Source organism: Narcine bancroftii, chromosome 1 (genome assembly GCF_036971445.1).
Source record: "Narcine bancroftii isolate sNarBan1 chromosome 1, sNarBan1.hap1, whole genome shotgun sequence".
Taxonomy (NCBI): domain Eukaryota; kingdom Metazoa; phylum Chordata; class Chondrichthyes; order Torpediniformes; family Narcinidae; genus Narcine; species Narcine bancroftii.
This window is the reverse complement of record NC_091469.1, coordinates 38,330,563-38,351,447: the sequence shown is the minus strand read 5'-3', so window position 1 is coordinate 38,351,447 and position 20,885 is coordinate 38,330,563. Positions and strand designations below refer to the sequence as shown.

At 43.6% G+C, this 20,885-nt stretch overlaps 1 protein-coding gene across 3 annotated transcripts in view; it reads left to right on the top strand.

Moving 5' to 3' along the window:
• LOC138757214 (ADAMTS-like protein 1) overlaps positions 1-20,885 on the top strand; it is a 464,147-nt gene that overhangs the window by 347,008 nt on the left and 96,254 nt on the right. For all 3 annotated transcript variants that reach the window (XM_069924203.1, XM_069924193.1, XM_069924209.1), the window contains one exon: positions 5,034-5,079. In XM_069924203.1, coding sequence (XP_069780304.1) covers positions 5,034-5,079 — 46 coding nt within the window. The remainder of the gene's footprint in view (positions 1-5,033; positions 5,080-20,885) is intronic.

The following is a 20,885-nucleotide window of genomic DNA, read 5'->3' as shown; positions in this document are numbered from 1 at the left end:
CTCCCTTCACTTTGTACCGATGTCCTCTGGTGTTTGCAACTCCCATCCAGGGAAAGAGGTGTTGGCTGTCTATACCTCTCAGGATCTCTGTTAAATCGTCTTTCATCCTTTGCTACAAAGAGAAAAATCCTAGCTCTGCTAACCTTGCCTTATAAAACATATTTTCCAATCCAGGCAACATCCTGGTAAATCTCCTCTACAACATCTCCATAGCTTCCACATTATTCCTGCAATGAGGTGACCAGAACTGAACACCATACTCTGTGTGGTCTCACCAGAGATTTATAGAGCTGCAACAATACTTCATGATTTTTGAACTCAATCCTCTGATTTATGAAACCCAGCATACCATAGGCCTTCTTAACTATTCTATCAACCTTGAGAGAGGCATGGATTTGAACCACAAGATCCCTCCGTTCTTTCACACTATTAAGTATCCAACCATTAACCCTGCACTCTGCTTCCAAGATGCATCGCCTCATACTAATCCAGATTGAACTGCATCTGTGACTTTTATGCCCAAAGCTGCATTCTGTATATATCCTGTTGTAACCTACAATAACATTCTATACTATCCACAATACCTCCAAACTTTGTATCATTTACAAACTTACTGACCCATCCCTCGACTTCTTCATCAAGGTCATTTATAAAAATCACAGTGATTTTTTGGCTACGTAGCCAAGGCCCCTCAACTCTTCCACTACACCAATGATTATTTTGGTGCTGCCTTGTGTACCCATGATGAGCACGTTGACTTGATCCACTTTGCTGCCATCTTCCATCCTGACCTCAAATTCACATGGTCCTTCTCTACCAAAACTCTCCCTCGATCTCTCTGTCTCCATCTCAGGAGACAAACTCTTGACAGACATCTTCTATAAACCTACCAGCTGCCACACCTAACTTGACTACACTTCTTTCCATCCTATCCCCTGGAAGAATTCCATTCCATTCTCTCAATTCCTCAGTCTTCATCAGATCTGCACCCAGGATGAGGATTTCCATGTCAGATGATCAGAGATGTCCTCCTCCTTTAAAAAAATGTGGCTTTCCCTCCACCTCCATCAACTCACCCCTCACCTGTATATCCTCAATTTTTCTGCCCATCTGTCCTGGCCCCCTCCTCCACCACACACAAGGACAGGATTCCCCTTGTCCTCACCTACCACACCAACAGCTTCTGTATCCAATATATCCTCCTCCGCCATTTATGCTACCTACTACATGATTCCCCTCTCCTCCCTTCCCCACTTACCCCTGTTACTACAGGAGATGCTCCACTTGCACCTACATCTCCTCCCTCAGCACCATTTGGGGCCCTAAAAAGTCCTTCCAAGTAAAGCAACATTTTACTTGTGAATTTACAGAGGTCATCTATTCCATCCAGTGCTCCTGCTGTGTTCTCCTCTACATCGGAGGGACTGGACACAGACTGGGAGATCGCTTTGTTGAGCATCTTGGCTCTGTCCTCTGCAATAGCATGGATCTCCCAGTGACCACTCATTTCAATTCTCAATTCTATTCCCTTGCCGACTTGTCTGTCCATGGTCTCATGTACTGCCAGACTAAGACCAGCTGTAAACTGGAGGAACAATACCTCATCTTCTGACTGGGGCACTCTCCAACCATATAACATTAATATTGACTTCTCTGGCTTTCATTAAACACCCCTCCCACCCCCTTCTTCCCCTGTCATCACTCCATTCCTGTAGCATGAATAAAAGCTCTCACAACTGGAGGGAGAATAAATGCTTTTGTTAGCTTATAACTATGGGTAGCATCTCACAATGGTCTTCAGAAGGGTTCTGGGTTTAGGCGAAGCCAAGGTTAAATGTGAGCATATAGGGATGGAGCCAGGAGGCGGAGCCAGTCATCACCACAAACCCTACCAGTAAATCCAAGTTCACTGCATTCACCCCTTCCTGTAAAATTTAGGGTCTGTGAATGAAGACACAGAACATGGGTTCAGAAAAAAATGGTTGAAAAATATACAGTTATTTACAAATTTACAGATTTAACTGGTCTGAGGATCTGGAGATCCTGGTGGAGCACCTTAGCACCGGGGTTTCTTGGACTCCTTGGGTCTCCTGGTCCCCTTGTGAGGGAGGAGAGGTGGGCTGGATCTCTGGCTCTACAATGGAAGGGGATGCACTTTCCTCCAGAAACAGATCCCCCCAGGCCCTGACTAGGGGTGGTGAGAATGAGCTGCATGGCTCGCAGGGCACTTGAGGCATCGGACCCTCTGTTCCGGTGGTTGCCACATCCCCGATAGAGGATATTCTCCCTGCCATCCAGATACAATATATAGGCGTATGTGGGATTGGCATGGAGCAGTTTCACCCTTTCCACCAGGGGGTTGGTCTTGCTTCTCCTCTCTTGCTTCCTGAGAAAGACTAGACCAGGAATGGTGAGCCAGATTGGGAGTGTAGTTCCTGATGTCGACCTTTTTTCGAAAGTGAAAGTAGCATTGGTCGTGAAACGTAGTAACAACCGGAATGGAATGGAGCACATAGGGAGGACTTCCTGCCAGCGTGAGTCTGGAAGGCCTTTGGACTTCAGGGGCAGTTTGATAGACTTCCAGACTGCAGCTTTCTCCTTTTCAACCTGACCATTCTCCCAGGGGCTGTAGCTAGTAGTCCTGCTGGATGCGATGTCCTTCACCAGCAGGTACTGATGTAGCTCTGAATATAGCTGGGATACCCCAAACAAGGCATAAATGGAGTCTAGGGCATTTATGACTGACGAAGTGGACGTGTTTGAACATGGGATGGCGAACAGAAAATGGGTGTACTCATCAATGATAGAGGGGAATCTACTAAGCCTCATGCCTGGGAAAAACACCAAGTATTGTGAAGAGCAGGAGAGAATGGATTTAACTAGTTACTGGAGCATCATTAGTAAATTATGGAATTATAGATTTATTCAGCATGGAAACAAGTCCTTCCACTCAATTCAACCATGCACTTTCCTATTCATGAGGTGGCCTAAATATATTTTTTTTATGTTACATTTGTCCTCAATTCTACCACTTCATCTGGCAGCTCCCTCCATATATCACACTCTGTGCAAGGAAGGTCTCTCCAGGGCTCTGTTAAAGCTTTCCCCTCATCATAAATCTAGTTTTAGATTCTCCAACCTTGAGAAAAGTCCATGATTATTTTCCTTATCTATGCCTGTCATATTTTATAAACGTCCACAAGGTCCCTTCTTAGATTCCTATGTATGCTACAGGGAGAAAAGTCCCAGCTTAACCAGTAATCTCAGCAACATTCTTGTGAATTACTAGAATATCTGGTTTAATTTTCTCCTATTTAGATATTATCTTTATATATATGTAGCCACATGCTACTCGAAAGAAGACACACACACATAGTATAGTCAGGTTAAGCTCTGAGTTTTATTAGGGCTCAGGCCCAACTTTTATACTTGCCCTGTCCCCGCCATGGCCCCCCTTGGCTAACGTCACAACATGCATAACAAAAGAGGATTTCCTGCGCACAGGTACTTTCCTGCGTAACAGTGCCCTTCTTCCCCATGCATTGTCCCTGTTCATTGGCAGTGCAGCAAGGCCAGTGACATTTTGGGGTCGCTGGTCCTTAAGCTGCCCTTGCCGTTCACCCGCCAGTTTGCTTGTTGGAGCCAGTGCCGCTGTGTGGGCTGCTGGCCTTTGGTTATGTTTTCCACTTGGAGCGCCGGCTCAATCACCACATATGTGTGTGTGTGTGTGTGTGTGTGTTATTATAATTCATATATATACTTCTGAATAATATATTTTATTTATATATTAACTTCTACTGTGATGAGATGGTCGTGGCCAGAATTAACACGTACCTAATCAAAGACCTGGGCCCACTGGAATTCGTCTATTATCACAATTACTTCACAGCAGATGCAATATCGCTGGCTCTCCACTCAGCTCTGGATCACCTTGAAAACAGCAATTCATATATATGGCTGCTCTTCAACTGCAGCTTGGCCTTCAATACCATTATTCCCTCAGTACTGGTTGAGAAGCTACAGACTCCAGGCCTCTGTTCCCTCTGCAAACTGGATCCTTGATTTTCTCATCAGAAGACCACAGTCAGTACGAATTGGAAACAATGTTTCTTCACTGCTTATCAGCACAGGTACACCAGAGGATGCATGCTTAGCCCACTGCTCTACTCGTTATGCACCTACGAACGTTTGGCCAGGTACAATTCCAACGTCATCAGCAAGTTTGCTGATGACAACACAGTTGTTGGCAGAATCTGTACGGGAGGGAGATGGATCAGCTTATTGAGTGGTGTAATGAGAACAACCTTGCACTCAACATCAGCAAAACCAAGAAGATGATTGTGGACTTCAGGTGGAACGCGACCCAGTACTTAGTGAGGGCTCAGTAGTAGAGAGGGTCAAGAACTTCAAATTCCTGAGTGTCAACATCTCTGAGGATCTGTCTTGGTGCCTCCATGTTGATGCAATCACAAAGAAGGCTCGTCAGTGGCTATACTTCATGAGATGTCTGAGGAGATTCAGTATGTCACCGAAGACTCTCGTGCACCTTGGAAAGCATTCTGAGTGGTTGCATCTCTGCCTGGTATGGAGGCGCCAACTCTCAGGACAAGAATAAACTCCAGAGGGTTGTTAACTCGGCCTGTGACATCATAGGCACCAGACTTCACTCCATCGAGGACATCCACATGAGACGGTGTCTTTAAAAAAAGCAGCCTCTATCCTCAAAGTCCCCCACCACCCAGGCCATACCCTCTTCACTCTGCTACCATTGAGGAAAAGTTACAGGAGCCTAAAGACATGCTCTCAATGGCACAAGGACAGCTTCTTCCCCACTGCCATCAGATTCCTGAATAATCAAAATCAATGAACCAAAGACACTGCCTACGTTTTGCCCACTATTATTTTGCTTTTAATAGTAATGTAAGATTGATATAATATGAATGTTTTCACCTTGATGCTGTCGCAAAACACTGAATTTCATGACTTGTTTATGGCAACAAATTCTGATTCTGATCTTTTGCTTGTTTCTGTAGAAATTGTGAAGGGCAGAATATTCGATACAAAACATGCAGCAGTATGGTAAGTCCTGCTCTTTGAATTTACCTCTGTAATCTAGACAAGAGTGAGAAGTAAGGTTTGTAAACAGCTCTTTGGTGCTTTGGATGGCCTATAGATGATGGTCTCCAACCAGACAAGCTTGGGGTGAGAACAAGCAACGCTATCTGTACCATTTCACTTCAGTATAAATATGCAGCAAAATTCACACAAATTGGATTCTATTTTGTTCTCATTCCACATCAATCTAAGTTATTTATATTCAAAGTACTCCCTCTATCTCTGATCAGAAATGGACCAACATATGCACCAACTCCTTCAGTGTAGCTTCAAAGAAGCTTGTCATTTTCAGATTTTCTTCTGCCTTTGGAGTGATGTTGGTTATGGGGAGGATTGTGTGGTCTACCTGTAATAGTAAGTAGTACTTGGGAGTCATGATTGAGGTACCAATAGAAAAAACACGTTGCCCATCATTGTGCACCCAAGAGCTCTGATTAGTTTCTCATCTGGCCTATCGTTGGGATAAACACATCTACTCTATTAGCTAGCAGATCCAAAAAGTTAATTCCTGTAGGTTTGGAAATCTATATCAATGTACAAATTTATTCATCTAGATAAGACATACATAATTAACAATCTTACACATGTGTTCAATCCTGATCCTTTGATAGAGTCAACAGTAAAGCAATTCTCTGACTGAGGATATATTAACAAATTCATGCATTGAAAACCTTAATTAATAATCATTTGATTGATTTGGCTGTTAATTGTGATTAGAGGAAAAAAATAATTCTTCATAAAACCAAGAAAAGCTCTATTTTGTCTATGCATCTGGACATGTACAAAGCACATGTATCATGGATATGTTGAATTTAACACATCAAACTCTTGCAACCAGTGATGACATGAATAATAAGATCATGGGACCAACCATTTCCATTCTGAGTCACACTCCCATGCTCACATGTCTGTCCATTGCCTTGCATACTACATACTATCCCAACCTTACCACTCACAAATTGGAGGAACAGCACCTTCCGTCTGGACACTCTCCAGACAGATGGGTTAACATCAACTTCTGTGCTTTCTGCTAACCTGTTCACCTTTTTTTCACCTTCCCCTTTCCAGTTTTCCCCCTCCACCCACCCAGCCATCCCCTCCTCCTCCCTCTGATCACTGCTGTCCTCTCCCTCCTTTCTCCACCTAGCATCTCCTGCCTTTGCCCCCCCCTCCCCCCATCCTTTTTGGTTCGGACACCTGCTGACATTCTTCCATACTTTGATGAAGGGCTGAGGCTCGAAACATTGGTTATGTATCTTTACCTTTGCTACATAAAGGACACTGTTTGACCTGCTAAGTTTCTCCAGCATTTTGTGTTATACTTCTACCACGGGGTCTACAGATTTTTGTGATTTACTAGTAATCAGTATGCCATTTCTATCCTTGCTTTTGTTTTGCAGATGTAAATCAGATTGGCGTCAGACCAATTGAACTGAGCTTAGATTGTGCTAAGATGTGCAAGCACCCATCTGCTGCTAACGCCATGAAGCCAAATATTTAGGCATCCTAGACAGTTGCTTGAATAAAAATACCTAAATTGGGGACATAGAAATAGTTAGATCCCAGAGTTATTCAGTGACCAATCCACCTCTTGCCACCAATAAAGGAATGTGTCTTCAAAATTTGGACATTCAATCCATCACTTCTGTGTCATCTTTCTAAAAGAGCTCTTCATTTTATCCTGTATGCATAACTTGCTCCCCACAGCCCCAATTTATTCATTTTTTGAATATTTACCCATTCTGTTTTTGAATACTCCATTGAAACTGTTTTCTCTGCCCTTTGAGGAAGTACATTTAAAATCACAACTCAGTGTGTCAATACATATTCTCTCGTGGCACCTCGGCTAGTTGCCTGTGCTAGTTTCTGACCCTTCTGCCATTACAAAGTTTCTCTTAATTTAAGACACTAAAACTCCTTATGACTTTGAACATCTCTTTCTAATTTCCCTCCACTTAATTTTGTCTGAGTGAAACCTCAGCTTCTCCTCTCTCTTTGCCGAGCTGAAGTCCCCATTTTGAATGATTTTATGAATTGCATTCTGAGAAACATCAGAAGGGTGGAGGATGATCAGGATGTCAGGCTTGTAGAACACTGATCTTTTGCTGATGAGTGGAAACAAGTTCCTTTAGCCAGGAGAGAGTGAAATATTTGCTGCAGTTAGCGTATAGATTGCCCCAATGCATTCTCACCCTTCAACTTTTAACATATTTTAGACAATTTATTTGTGATTAAAATGAAGATAGTGAAAAGACTGCCTTTTCATTTAATAGGGATAAATGACGAGTTTGACAAGAAACTTCTAAATACGCAAGCTTGTGAAAACAGCTGTTTGAAGGCAGGAGACAGGATCTATTGTTTTAATGCAGTGGTTTTTTTACTGTTTCCTATGGGCAGTATATTTCCTGTGGGAATCTTCAGAAATGACATTTTTGTGTGTTTTGTGACCTTTCAATCAAAACTAATACTTCACCTATTTTGCCTATCCCATAACAACCAGGATTGAAACAGAATTTCCACCTGATGCAAAAGATTTTGAGCTTCTTGTTCCATTGTCTGTTTTAATTATTATGTGCATTCAAATAATAATCATGAGGACTGTTTGATATTAAATGTGTTTTTCATTGGAGTGTGAAGTAAGAAAATTGTAGAACTAGGAATTTTTGGCATATGCTTTGTTAAAAATTACTGATTCCACAATTTTCTCTTTTTTTTCCCTTCATTTTGGGTTTGAATAAACCTGCTGTGAGATTATGATAAGACAAACTTGTTGAAATTTATGAGAATGATTGACAATATAAATGCCATATAAGCTGGAGAGTTGACAAATGATGCCTCGCATTCTTAAGATAAGGTCAGCATTTAGGTCTGACATAAGGGGAAAAGTCTTCACCCAAAAGTGAACCTTCAGAATTCTCAATCCCAGTGGGCCATGGATGCTGAATTGTTATATTCAAAACCTAAATTAACAACAGATTTGCAGATATCAATGTTGTCAAGAAATACATGGTGATCAGGTGTGGCTCCTTGACGCCTCTTGACGCACTTTCTGGGCAAAAGCAATGCGGCAATTTGTTTCATTGTTGTGGTGATTTCTACATAACTAGAAGAGCACAGGGACAGGCTCTTCGACCCACATATCTGTGCCAAACTTAATGTCGAAATTAAACTAAAACACTGTTGCTTGAACAGAATAGATATCCTTCCATCCCTTTCATATCCAAGTGCGCTTAAATGCCTCTTTCATATGTGCTCCTATTCCAGGTACTTACCTCTCTTGGTGTCAAGCATTTGCCCTGCACATCTTCATTCCTTTCTATACCCCTTCTAAAACCTCCAGATTCTTCCTGTAATGGGGCAAACAGACATGCACGCATTATTCCCATGTGTAGTAGGGCTGAAGGTACTGTTTCTGTGCTCTAATGTTCTATGGTTCTTTGTGGCCCATCCAAAATTTTATAAGCTGTAACATGACATCCTTTCTTTCATACTCAATGCCCCACCCAATGAAGCCATGAGTATTATATGCTTTCTTTACCACCTAATTGACCTTTGTGGCACTTTCAATTAACTATAGACATGGATCCTCCCCCTTCCCCCCCCCCCCCCCCACCACCCCAAGACCACTCCGCACATCAATACTTTGTGGACCCCTACCATTAACTACATGCATTCTCCTTACATTTGACTTCCCAAAGTGCAATGACTCTCACTTATCTTATAAGTTCCATCTGCCATTTATCTGCCCATGTGTGTAGCTATTTTTTAGATATACAGCACAATAACAGGGCATTGCGGCCCACAAGTCCATGCTACCCACTTTGCATTCCATTAACCTACATCCGCGGTACATTTTTTGTGGTGGGATGAAACCGCAGCCCTCAGAGAAAACCCACGCAGACACGGAGAACATACAAAGTCCTTACAGACGGTGCGGGATTCGAACCCCATTCCCGATCACTTGCGCTGTAAATGCATTGTGCAAACTGCTATGCTAACTGTGCCACACTTCTATATCCTGCTGTATTCTTTGATAATCTTCTACTCTGTCTACAACTACACAAATCTTTGATTATCTGCTAAGGCACTCTCCCACATTTTCATCCAAATTATTTATCTTATCACATCAAGAGTCCCAACGCTGATCCCTGCGGAACACCATTGCCTGCAGGCTTCCAACCTGAATAACAGCCTTTCACCACCACCCTTCAATGTGCCCGCCAATTCCTCATCCAGACTATCAACTCATCATGAATCCCATGCATCTGCACGTTCTGAATCAGTCAATCATGAAGGAACTTCTCAAATGCCTTACTAAACTATCCATCCACTGTCCTATCCTGATCAACCACCTTTGTGACCTCAAAAAAACTCAATCAAATCAGAGAGACATGATCTGCCCTCACAAAGTCATGATGATTGCCATTAATCTGACTATGACCTTCCAAACGTGCACAAATCCTAGCCCTAAATACTCATTCCAATAGCTTCCCTCCCACCAATATGAGGTTTACTGTCTGTAATTTCCTGGATTATCCTTTTTTTTCCCTTTTTCAAACATGAGGCACACTCCAGTCCTCTGGGACTTTTCCTTTCGCTGGTGAAGATGCAAAGATCTTTGTCAAGGCCCCAGCAATCTCTTCACCTATCTCTTTCAATCACCTGGGATATATCTAATTATGCAGAGTGGAATTGTTCACCTTAAGGCGCTGTAGCGTGAATAAAAAATTCTTCTTTGGCTTGGCTTCGCGGACGAAGATTTATGGAGGGGGTAAATGTCCACGTCAGCTGCAGGCTCGATTGTGGCTGACAAGTCCGATGCGGGACAGGCAGACAAGGTTGCAGCGGTTGCAGGGGAAAATTGGTTGGTTGGGGTTGGGTGTTGGGTTTTTCCTCCTTTGCCTTTTGTCAGTGAGGTGGGCTCTGCGGTCTTCTTCAAAGGAGGTTGCTGCTCGCCGAACTGTGAGGCACCAAGATGCACGGTTTGAGGCGATATCAGCCCACTGGCGGTGGTCAATGTGGCAGGCACCAAGAGATTTCTTTAGGCAGTCCTTGTACCTCTTCTTTGGTGCACCTCTGTCACGGTGGCCAGTGGAGAGCTCGCCATATAACACGATCTTGGGAAGGCGATGGTCCTCCATTCTGGAGATGTGACCCACCCAGGGCAGCTGGATCTTCAGCAGCGTGGACTCAATGCTGTCGGCCTCTGCCATCTCGAGTACTTCGATGTTAGGGATGAAGGCGCTCCAATGAATGTTGAGGATGGAGCGGAGACAACGCTGGTGGAAGCGTTCTAGGAGCCGTAAATGATGCCAGTAGAGGACCCATGATTCGGAGCCGAACAGGAGTGTGGGTATGACAACGGCTCTGTATACGCTTATCTTTGTGAGGTTTTTCAGTTGGTTGTTTTTCCAGACTCTTTTGTGTAGTCTTCCAAAGGCGTTATTTGCCTTGCCGAGTCTGTTGTCTATCTCCTTGTCGATCCTTGCATCTGATGAAATGGTGCAGCCGAGATAGGTAAACTGGTTGACCGTTTTGAGTTTTGTGTGCCCGATGGAGATGTGGGGGGGCTGGTAGTCATGGTGGGGAGCTGGCTGATGGAGGACCTCAGTTTTCTTCAGGCTGACTTCCAGGCCAAACATTTTGGCAGTTTCCGCAAAACAGGACGTCAAGCGCTGAAGAGCTGGCTCTGAATGGGCAACTAAAGTGGCATCGTCTGCAAAGAGTAGTTCACGGACAAGTTTCTCTTGTGTCTTGATGTGAGCTTGCAGGCGCCTCAGATTGAAGAGACTGCCATCCGTGCAGTACCGGATGTAAACAGCGTCTTCATTGTTGAGGTCTTTCATGGCTTGGTTCAGCATCATGCTGAAGAAGATTGAAAATTATAGCGTGAATAAAAGCTCTCACGACTATAGGGAGAACCAACACTTTTATTAGCTTATAAAAATGGGTTGGATCTCACAGTAGTCTTCAGAAGAGTTCTGGGTTTAGGCATGAAACCAGGGTTATATGTGAGCAGATGGGGATGGAGCCGCGAGCCGCAGCCAGTCATCAGCAAAATACACTACCAGTGAATCCCAGTTCACTGCATTCACCCCTTCCTGTAGAATTTAGGGTCTGTGAATGAAGACAGAGAATATATATTCAGAAAAAAATGGATGAAAAATACAATGTTATTTACAAATTTACAGATTTAAGTGGTCCGGGGGTCTGGAGATCCTGGTGGAGTATCTCAGCACCAGGGTATCTTAGCTCTCCTGGTCCCCTTGTGAGGGAGGAGAGGCGGGCTCGGTCTCTGGCTCTGCAGTGGAGGGGGATGCACTTTCCTCCTGAACTGGATCCCCTGAGGCCCTGAGTGGAGCTGGCGAGAATTAACTTCATGGCTCGCAGGACACCTGAAGCAACGGACCCTCTGTTCTGGTGGGTGCCAGGTCCCTGATGGAGAAGGTGTCCTCCCTGCAATCCGAGTACTCCTTGTAGGCGTACGTGGGATTGGCATGGAGCAGCTTCACCCTTTCAACCGGGGGTCAGTTTTGTGACTCCTCATGTGTTTCCTGAGAAGTGCTGGACACAGTGAGCCAGGTTGGGAATAGTGAATAGGAGCTCATGAGGAATAGTGTTGGTCACGGTACATAGTAACGACTGGATGGAATGGAGTGCCATAGGGAGGATTGCGCATCTTGCATAAATATCTTTTTTCTGAAAGTGACCCCTGGATGGCAGAGCTCATTATGCATAGACTGCAGTTGGTCAGTATGTGCAGAGGCACAGCTTCCTCTGGATAAGGCATCTGGAGGTTCATTAAGGGCTCCTAGCCAATAGGCAATGTCATAATTGAAGGTGGAGAGCTCGATCCTCCACCGAGCAATCTTGTCGTTCTTGATTTTTCCCCACTTGACATTATTAAACATGAATGCGACCGAGCACTGGTCAGTGAGGAGCGTAAATCTTCTACCAGCCAGGCAGTATCTCCAGTGCCTCATAGCTTCTACAATGGCTTGAGCCTCTTTCCACAGAGGGGTTCCAGAGCTCATGGCCTTGCAATGTCTGAGAGAAGAATGCAACCGGCCTGCCCATCTGATTGAGGGTAGCGGCCAGGGCTACGTCCAAAACATCGCTTTCTACTTGGAGTGGTACATTCTTGTCCACTGTGTGCATGGGGGCTTTCTCAGTGTGGTTCCAGAGGTAGTTAAAAGTCGTGTGGGCTTCAGCTGAGAGGGGAAATTAGTAGCTTTTAAGAGAGGGTGAACCTTATCAGATTATTGATTGATCCACTTGGTGTAATATGAGGAAAAACCCCAGGCATCTCCTCAAAACCTTTGGGGTCCTGGGGATGGGGAGCTTTAACAGGGGGAACATCCTATCAGGATCAGGGCCAATGATGCCATTCTCCACCACGTGGCCAAGGATAGCCAAATGTTTAGTCAGATTCATAAGTGAGGTCCAGGGCTTTTGCAGTGTGGAGAAAACTCTGGAGGTTGGCATCTTAGTCTTCCAAGGTATGGCCACAGATGGTGACATTATTGAGGTAGGGGAAGGTAGCCTTCAACCCATACTCATCCACCATTCTGTCCATCTACCTCTAGATGATAGAAACCCCGTTGGTAATACCGTAAGGGACCCTCCAGAATTTATACAGACAACCGGTAGCTCAAAGGCCATATATGAATGTTTCTCAGAACAGATTGGCAGCTGGTGATAAGCAGTTTTCAGGTCGATAGTTGAGTAGACCCGATACTATGCAATAACATTCACCATGTCCGAAATTCGAGGGAGAGAGTATGCGTCTTGGAGTGTGTATCGATTAATAGTTTGGCTATAATCAATTACAAGCCTGGACTGGTATTCCCCTTTTACCACTACCACTTGCGCTCTCCACGGGCTGGTGCGAGGTTCGATGATACCTTCATCAAGCAGATGTTGTTTCCCAGACTTGATAAAATCTCAGTCTGCTGCACTGTAGCTCCTGCTCTTGGTAGCAATGGGTTTACAGTCTGAGGACAGATTTGGGAAGAGAGAAGGGTGTCGATATTCAGTGTGGAGAGGCTGCATGTGGTTTCTGATTTTAGGGGCCCTCTATTTGGAACTATTACAGTGGGGAGGGGACCAGAATACTCCAAGGTCACACTCTTAAGATGACACAGGAAGTCAGGCCCAACAACACCAGAGCACACAATTCATCAAGTATATACAAGCGAAAGTTACAGAATTCCCCCCCCCCCCCCATTCAAACGACAGATGTACTGAACAATGTTGTTGAATACTCGTAGAAGGCGAATGAGTCGCAAGGAATTTGTGGTAATTGGAAGGATATGTCTTTAAGTTATATTTTTGCACAGTCCTCAAGTCTATGAAGCTTTCAGTAGAGCCTGTGTCGACCACATTTAGTGGAATGTCCATTTACCTTCACAGTCACTATGGAGTTGCTGAGCTTGTGAGTTTTGTCCTGATCTAGAACCATCGAGGTCAGGACCCCAGAGACTCCATACTCCTCACTCAAGAGGCCCCCGCTGTCCAGGGTTCCCCTGTATGGATAAGATGGTGTCAACCTCATGGCATGGCAAGATGGCCACCTTCATTCCTCCTCCGATGATGAAGGCACCAAGTTTGAATTTGGGTTGCAGCAAGATGGCTGCTGAGCCTCTTCGTGCCGTTTCCTCACTGCCACTCTCCGTTGGCGTGTCATTTGGGTGAATTCGGGGCAGATTTCTTAGGGCTGGAATCAGAACCAGGAGTGATGCAGGCCGTGGACTCCCCTGGGCCTCTCCTCGCACAACAAACCCTCGCCCAATGCCCTTTCTTGCCACAGCTGGAACACACTGAGTCTTTGCCGGGCAACAAGATAATGGATGCTGGCTCCTGCCACAGAAGAAGCACTCCCTAGCACAGGAAGCAGAAGCCATTTTGGCTGGGATATTAGGAGCAGTTGGTCCTTGGAAGGGTTCACCTGGGTTAGTGAGCTCACTGGCTTTGAGATCTTTGTTCTTGAGCTTGGCCTGTTCAACGATAGTTCAACGTGGCAAGCCAGATCCTTCTTTCCCGACTCGAGCAGTTGCTGCCTTGTGTACATTGAGCGGACTCCCAGGGCTAGAGTGTCCCGGATCTGTTCCTCCTCACGAACGTGGCCCATAGCTGCTTTGCACCTGCACTTATTGGCAAGCATCCACAGATCCAGCAGGTAGTCATCAATGGTCTCTCCTGGCCGCTGGCGACATAGACCGAGTCGGTGTCTCACTAGGACGCGTTCTGCAACTTCAGGTACCTAGCCTTCAATGCCTCGATAGCAGCGTCATACTTAGAGCATCCCTAATGACTACATACCTCAACATTCATTGGAGCGCTTTCATCCCTAACGTCGAAGTACTCGAGATGGCAGAGGTCGACAGCATCGAGTCCACGCTGCTGAAGATCCAGCTGCGCTGGGTGGGTCACGTCTCCAGAATGGAGGACCATCGCCTTCCCAAGATCGTGTTATATGGTGAGCTCTCCACTGGCCACCGTGACAGAGGTGCACCAAAGAAAAGGTACAAGGACTGCCTAAAGAAATCTCTTGGTGCCTGCCACATTGACCACCGCCAGTGGGCTGATATCGCCTCAAACCGTGCATCTTGGCGCCTCACAGTTTGGCGGGCAGCAACCTCCTTTGAAGAAGACCGCAGAGCCCACCTCACTGACAAAAGGCAAAGGAGGAAAAACCCAACACCCAACTCCAACCAACCAATTTTCCCCTGCAACCGCTGCAACCGTGTCTGCCTGTCCCGCATCGGACTTGTCAGCCACAAACGAGCCTGCAGCTGACGTGGACATTTGCCCCCTCCATAAATCTTCGTCCGCGAAGCCAAGCCAAAGACATACCCTGTAGTCGAGTGCAGACCTCCTGAGTTTATCAGTGTGATCTGGTCGCATTCAGATAGGCCTGGAAGCAGTCGAGCCAGTACGTGAACTCCTCAGCTACGTTGGGAGCAGCATGCCTGGCTTGAGTAGCACTTCCATCATTAGGGAATAAGCTAATAAAATTGTAGTGTGAATAAAAGCTCTCACAACTGGAGGAAGAACAAACATTTTTAGCTTATAACTAAGGGTAAGGTCTCACAGTAGTCTTCAGAAGGGTTCTGGGTTTAGGCAGGAAACCAGGGATATAAGTGAACAGATGGGGGCGGAGCTGGGAGGATGGGCCAGCCAACAGCACAACACACTACCAGTGAATCCCAGTTCTCTGCAAGCACCTCAAAAGGTGAAACACCACCTCTTTCTTGGTCTCAAAGATACATGAGCATTTTTCACATTATGCTCCTTATCACTGCCCACATCCTTATCTCTGGTAAATACTGATGCAAAACACTCAATATCATGCCCACTTCCTTTGATTTCAAGAATAAATTCCCTTCTTTATCCTTGAGTGCACTTACCTCTTTCTAGTCATCCTTTTATCTTTCAGCTTTGGAATTTTCCTTAATCCTATTCACCAAGGTCATCTCATGGTCACTTTTAGCCTTCCCAGTGCCCTGCTTGAGCTCTTCATATTCCTCCAAGGCCCTGTTTGATTGTAGCTTACAAAACCTTTCACGTGGGTCATTTTTTTTCTTGACCTCTCATTAATTGCCAACTTTATCCTTCCTTTGCCTTGGAACAGGCTGGTCCTGAACTCCAATTAGTTTGTCCAAGCTTATCCATGTCCAGAACTCTCTTGAAAATTAAGGAAGCATGATTGCTATTCCCTAAATTTTCCCCTCTTGAAGTCCAATCACCTGGCAGGGCTCATTTGCCAGTACAAAGCCTAGTATGGCCTGCTTCCTTGTTGGGCTATCTCCATACTGTTTTAATAAACTCCTGGATGCACTTAAATTCCGACCCCTCTAAGCCTCTGGTACTAACAACATCCCAGTCAATATTAAGGAAATTAAACTCTCCTTCCATGGCAGCCCTGTTGCCCTTGCAAATCCATAATCTGTCTATACATCTGTTCCTCCACCGCCTGGTGGCTATTGGGAGCCCTATAGTACAGGCCTACAGAAGTGATTGCACCTTTTTTCTGATCTCTACCCACACTACTCAGTGGTTGAGTCCACTGTTGTGTTCTTTCTGACAGCATTTATACTCTCCATGATTAGGAATTCTATGCCTCTACCTTGTTTACCTCCTTCATCCTGTCTCAAACAACATAACAGGAACAAAGCTGCTAATCTTGTTCCTCTTCTAGACATGGCTGTGTACCGGACACAATACTGGAATTCCAAGTACCAAACCAGGCTCTGAAATTTATCTGCCTTACCCACAGCACTCCTTGCATTAAAATAAACACTTTAGCCCATCAGTTTTGCTGTGATCATTCACCGGTCCCTTCCTGTCTTCCTTTGAGGCTTGCTTGTCCGAGCTTCTGCCATCCCCTCAACTCCTCCAGATGCTGCCTTGTTGCTCAGGTTCACACCTCCCTGACACCCCTATTTAAATCCTCTCCAGTTTGAAACTACAGAAAATGGCATTGCAATTGTTGTGTCCCTGATAAACAAGTAGGGGGAAAAAAATTCTCACTTTTTTATATTACTAAGGATGTGTAACATTCTGGAAATTGAAATCCTGCCAAATATACATGTGGAAGTGTGAGGCTTGTGGGTCTTATGCAAAACTTCAGCAGTAATCAAGACTTCATCTTCCAGAGATATAAAATAACAAGGTATCAAATTAACTTAAGCTTATAATTAGATAAGACAAATGAGTATTCATCTATCAGACATCAGAGCTCAATGATCCAATATATTAAAGTTCAGTAATTTTGATTATTTTGAAATTGCAAATTATAAGAAACAGGTGTGAGGTTTTTTTTTGCACTGTTTGCTACCTGAATAACAAAGCAACTGAACCATTGGGTTGTCACTGCAATATGATTTAATTTTCACATTCTGTGTATAAGTCCTCACAGTAACAAAAACAAACAAGATATTTAGAAGACCATAAGTTATCCCTTGCATTTTTATTGCAGGATTGCTATATGTGTTTATCTCATTTTATTATTTTTATATTTAAATAGAAGTGTGTGAAATATAACGTAACACAACAACTTTAGCAATCAAAAAGTAACATTAATTTTCATTCCCTGACTAAATTTAGTCAAAATATGGAATTGAGCTTTAAAATAAGAGAAGAGACAGAAGGCAGAGGAAGAGAGAGATTGAGAGAGAGAATAAGAGGAATGGACCAGCAGGAGAGGCTATGACTCTAATTACATTTTTCTGCTGCCTTGGGGGTGCAATGTTAAAAGATCCATCCTTCCCCATTCACACACTCTTCTCCCCTCTCCCATGGGGAAGTAAATACTGGAGTTTGAAAACACAAACCAGGTTCAAAGACAGTTTCTTTAAATCTAACCTTGAAACTGGGTCGTGATCAACTGGAAAATTCGGCCAAGGAACTTAACTCGGACAAGGGTGAAGTGTTACATTTTGGTAAGTTATAGCAGAACAGGACTTGAAGTAAATGGCAGGACCCTGGAGATTGTCGGACGTAAAGTCTACAGAGTATAGAAGGATAGTTCCCTGAAAGTGTCAACACAGGCAGGCAGATTGGCGAAGAACACATTTCGTATGCTTGCCTTTTTTCATCAAAGCATTAGGTACAGGAGCAGGAATGTAATGTTATAACTGTACAAGACATTGATCAGACCACACTTGGAGAACAATGTGGAGATCTGGTCACCATATTAAAGAAAAAAATACCATTGAGCAGGAAATGGAGCAGAAAAGATTCCCAAGGATATTACTGGGACTGGAGGGCTTGAGTTGTAAGGAGGAATTGGATAATCTGGATTTTTCTTCCCTTTGATCTTTCAAGGCTAAAGGGTGACCTTGAAGGTTTTATAAATCATGAGGAGATAGACAAGACAAATCGTCTTGGCCTTTGGCAGATAAGGTATCAGACAATCCTAAGAGATTTTGTAATTATGTGAAGATTGAAGGGGTAATTACCTAGACAATAGGTTCCCTTAAGAATTAATGCATGGAGACACAGTGGAAATCTGAAATACAAACAGAACAGAAAATGCTGGAACAGGTCAGGCAGCATCTGAGTGAAGAGGAACAGAATTATAACCTCGGGGTAAAGACCCTATGTTTGAATAGCATTCCAAGAAAGGACATTTGAACTGAAGCATTAATCATATTTCTCTTTCCCCACCTGCTGTGTGACCTGCTGAGATTTTCCAACTGTAATTCCTCTATTGTCCAAATATAGATGGGATCCTGGCTCTGAGTGATAGTTTTATGCCCCCAAGCTCTCGTGTGACACAGATTAGACCTGCTGGCAGTCACCAGTACCCCTGGATCCTCACAAACCAGATTTAACACTTACATCAGTGTTTCCATTGGTTTGTGTAAACCTCAAGCTGCGCATACTGCCAGATGTTCTTCAGAAGAATTTATTTATCAAGCAGAAACAAAGCCCTCAGCCCATAATATTGAGACAGCTCCAAATAGCAAATTTAAAAAAAAGCCAAAGTACAGCTGGTGTCTCAGTTCCCTTGGCTTCACAGGCTGAATTTTTGGACCTCTTTGATTGGATATATAGAAAAGGTTGGCATACTTTTAGCAAATGCCTTTACAGCACCAGTGATAGGGATCGGACCTGGGTTCGAATCCCACGCTGTCTGTAAGGAGTTTGTACGTTCTCTCTGTGTCTGCATGGGCTTTCTTCAGGGGCTCTTGTTTCCTCCCACCCTTCCAAAATGTACTGGGTTGTAGGTTCATGGGGTATAAATTGGGTGGCATGAACTCGTAGGGCTGAATTGGCCTGTTACAGTGCTGTATGTTAAAATTAAAATTTAAATATTTTTCCCAAATAGCAGAGGAATCTCAGACAAGAGGACATGAGCTTAAATAAGGCTAAATGGGGCTGAAGCTAGAATACATTCCTTTACACAAAGGGTGAATGTTGTGTAGAGTTCATTCCTACCGGCAGTACAATGTTTGAACCTGTTATCAGTTGACTTTGACCCAGCCAGAAGGGCTGAAGACCGGATCAAGTTCAGAAAATCGTCATCACAATCTCACTGAAGGGAGGTCAAGCTGAGGGGCTTAAATGATAGGTAATTCTAGCATGGCGGCATGGTTACCATAGCAGTTAGCACAATGCTGTTACAGCACCAGCGATCAGAATTGGGGTTCAAATCCCGTGCTGTCTGCAAGAAGTTTGTATGTTGCCTCTGTGTTTGCATGGGTTTTCCGGTTTCCTCCCAATTTTCAAAACATACTGGGGGTATAGGTTAATTGGTTGTAAATTGGGCAGCACGGACTCGTGGGCCGAAATGGTGATGTATGTCTAAAAAATGAATTATCTTCCAAAATAAAGTCAATTTGAAGATATAATACAGATACATTTATGGTCAAGAAATTTATTACTAATATGTATATAAGATTACAAGAAACTACAAGGAAAAAAGATTTATATAAATCAAAAATGCAATGGGAGAAGGATTTAAATATACAGATTCAAGAGGAAATGTGGTCAAAACTATGTCAAGAAAATATTATGAATACGGTTAATGCCAGATACCAAATAGTTCAATTTAATTTTTTCCATCAATTATATTATACTGCAGCAGCTACTACGGTAGAGCTACTAAAGAAATACAAACACACACACACTAGTCAACTCAAGACTGATTTATTCAGGGTTGACAGGCTTCTTTTATATACTGCATGTCCCGGGCTCCACAGGACAAGGCGGGACATCACTACGAGTTTGCTGCCGATCGATGGGACCAACAAGTTTAGATATAACCTTGTAAGTCTCCCACGCCTTCCGGCAGGAGACTCAATAGCTCAACGTGCCATTCCTCGGTATTCAGTATCCTTGCGTGCGGTCCATTAGGTGAGTAGGCAGACATCTGCAATAGGGTTCTGCATGCCCACAGAACCATGCCGGCGACAGTTCGCATTGCTGCACTGTGCGCCTGCTACATGGCTACTACATCATATGCAGCACCTGGATTATGGTTCTGCACATCCGCAGAACCGCACCGGCGACAGTTCGCGTTGCCGTGCTGTGCGCCCGCTTGGCTCGCTAGACAGCCGCTACAATACTCCACAAAAATTAAATGGACTTAATTCTAATTATTCCGATAAGTTTTTTTTAAAACTTTATTTATTCGTTCAAAATACAGATAATAAGTTACATATATAACAATAAACAAAGCATGAACATTATATTTTATATATATTAAAAAAAGAAAGAAAAAAAAAGGAAAGAACCCCCCCCCCCCCCTCTTTCAGCCAACTCTCCTATGGAGAGCCTTAAAGAAAAAAGAAAAAAATAAAGAAAAGTAAAGCATACATATTAAAATCTAGTCAATATAAATCAAAATGTAAATATTCTGAATATAACAACCACCTATTAATAAAAAAAACTATAGTTATCCGCGAAACATATGTAATTTTTTCCATTATTAAACAATATTTCATCTCATTATGCCAAAAATCTCAAATTTAATCATTTCAGGTAAAATCATATCTCTACCAAACACATGTTTTATCAATGATCGAACTTGATAAAAATACGCTTATGCTTAATCGGACTGTTTAAACCCCAAACATTAAAAATAGCAAACTTCAACTTTGACATATCCACTAATATTACTAAAAACTAATAATATCAATATATAAAGACTCAGATCAACGTAAATAGGCCCTCCAATAGGAGAAAAAGAAACCACAAATTAAAGTCTAAATAAAATGAAAATTAAAAAAAGATAAAAAGAAACCCCCCCCAAAAAAAACTAC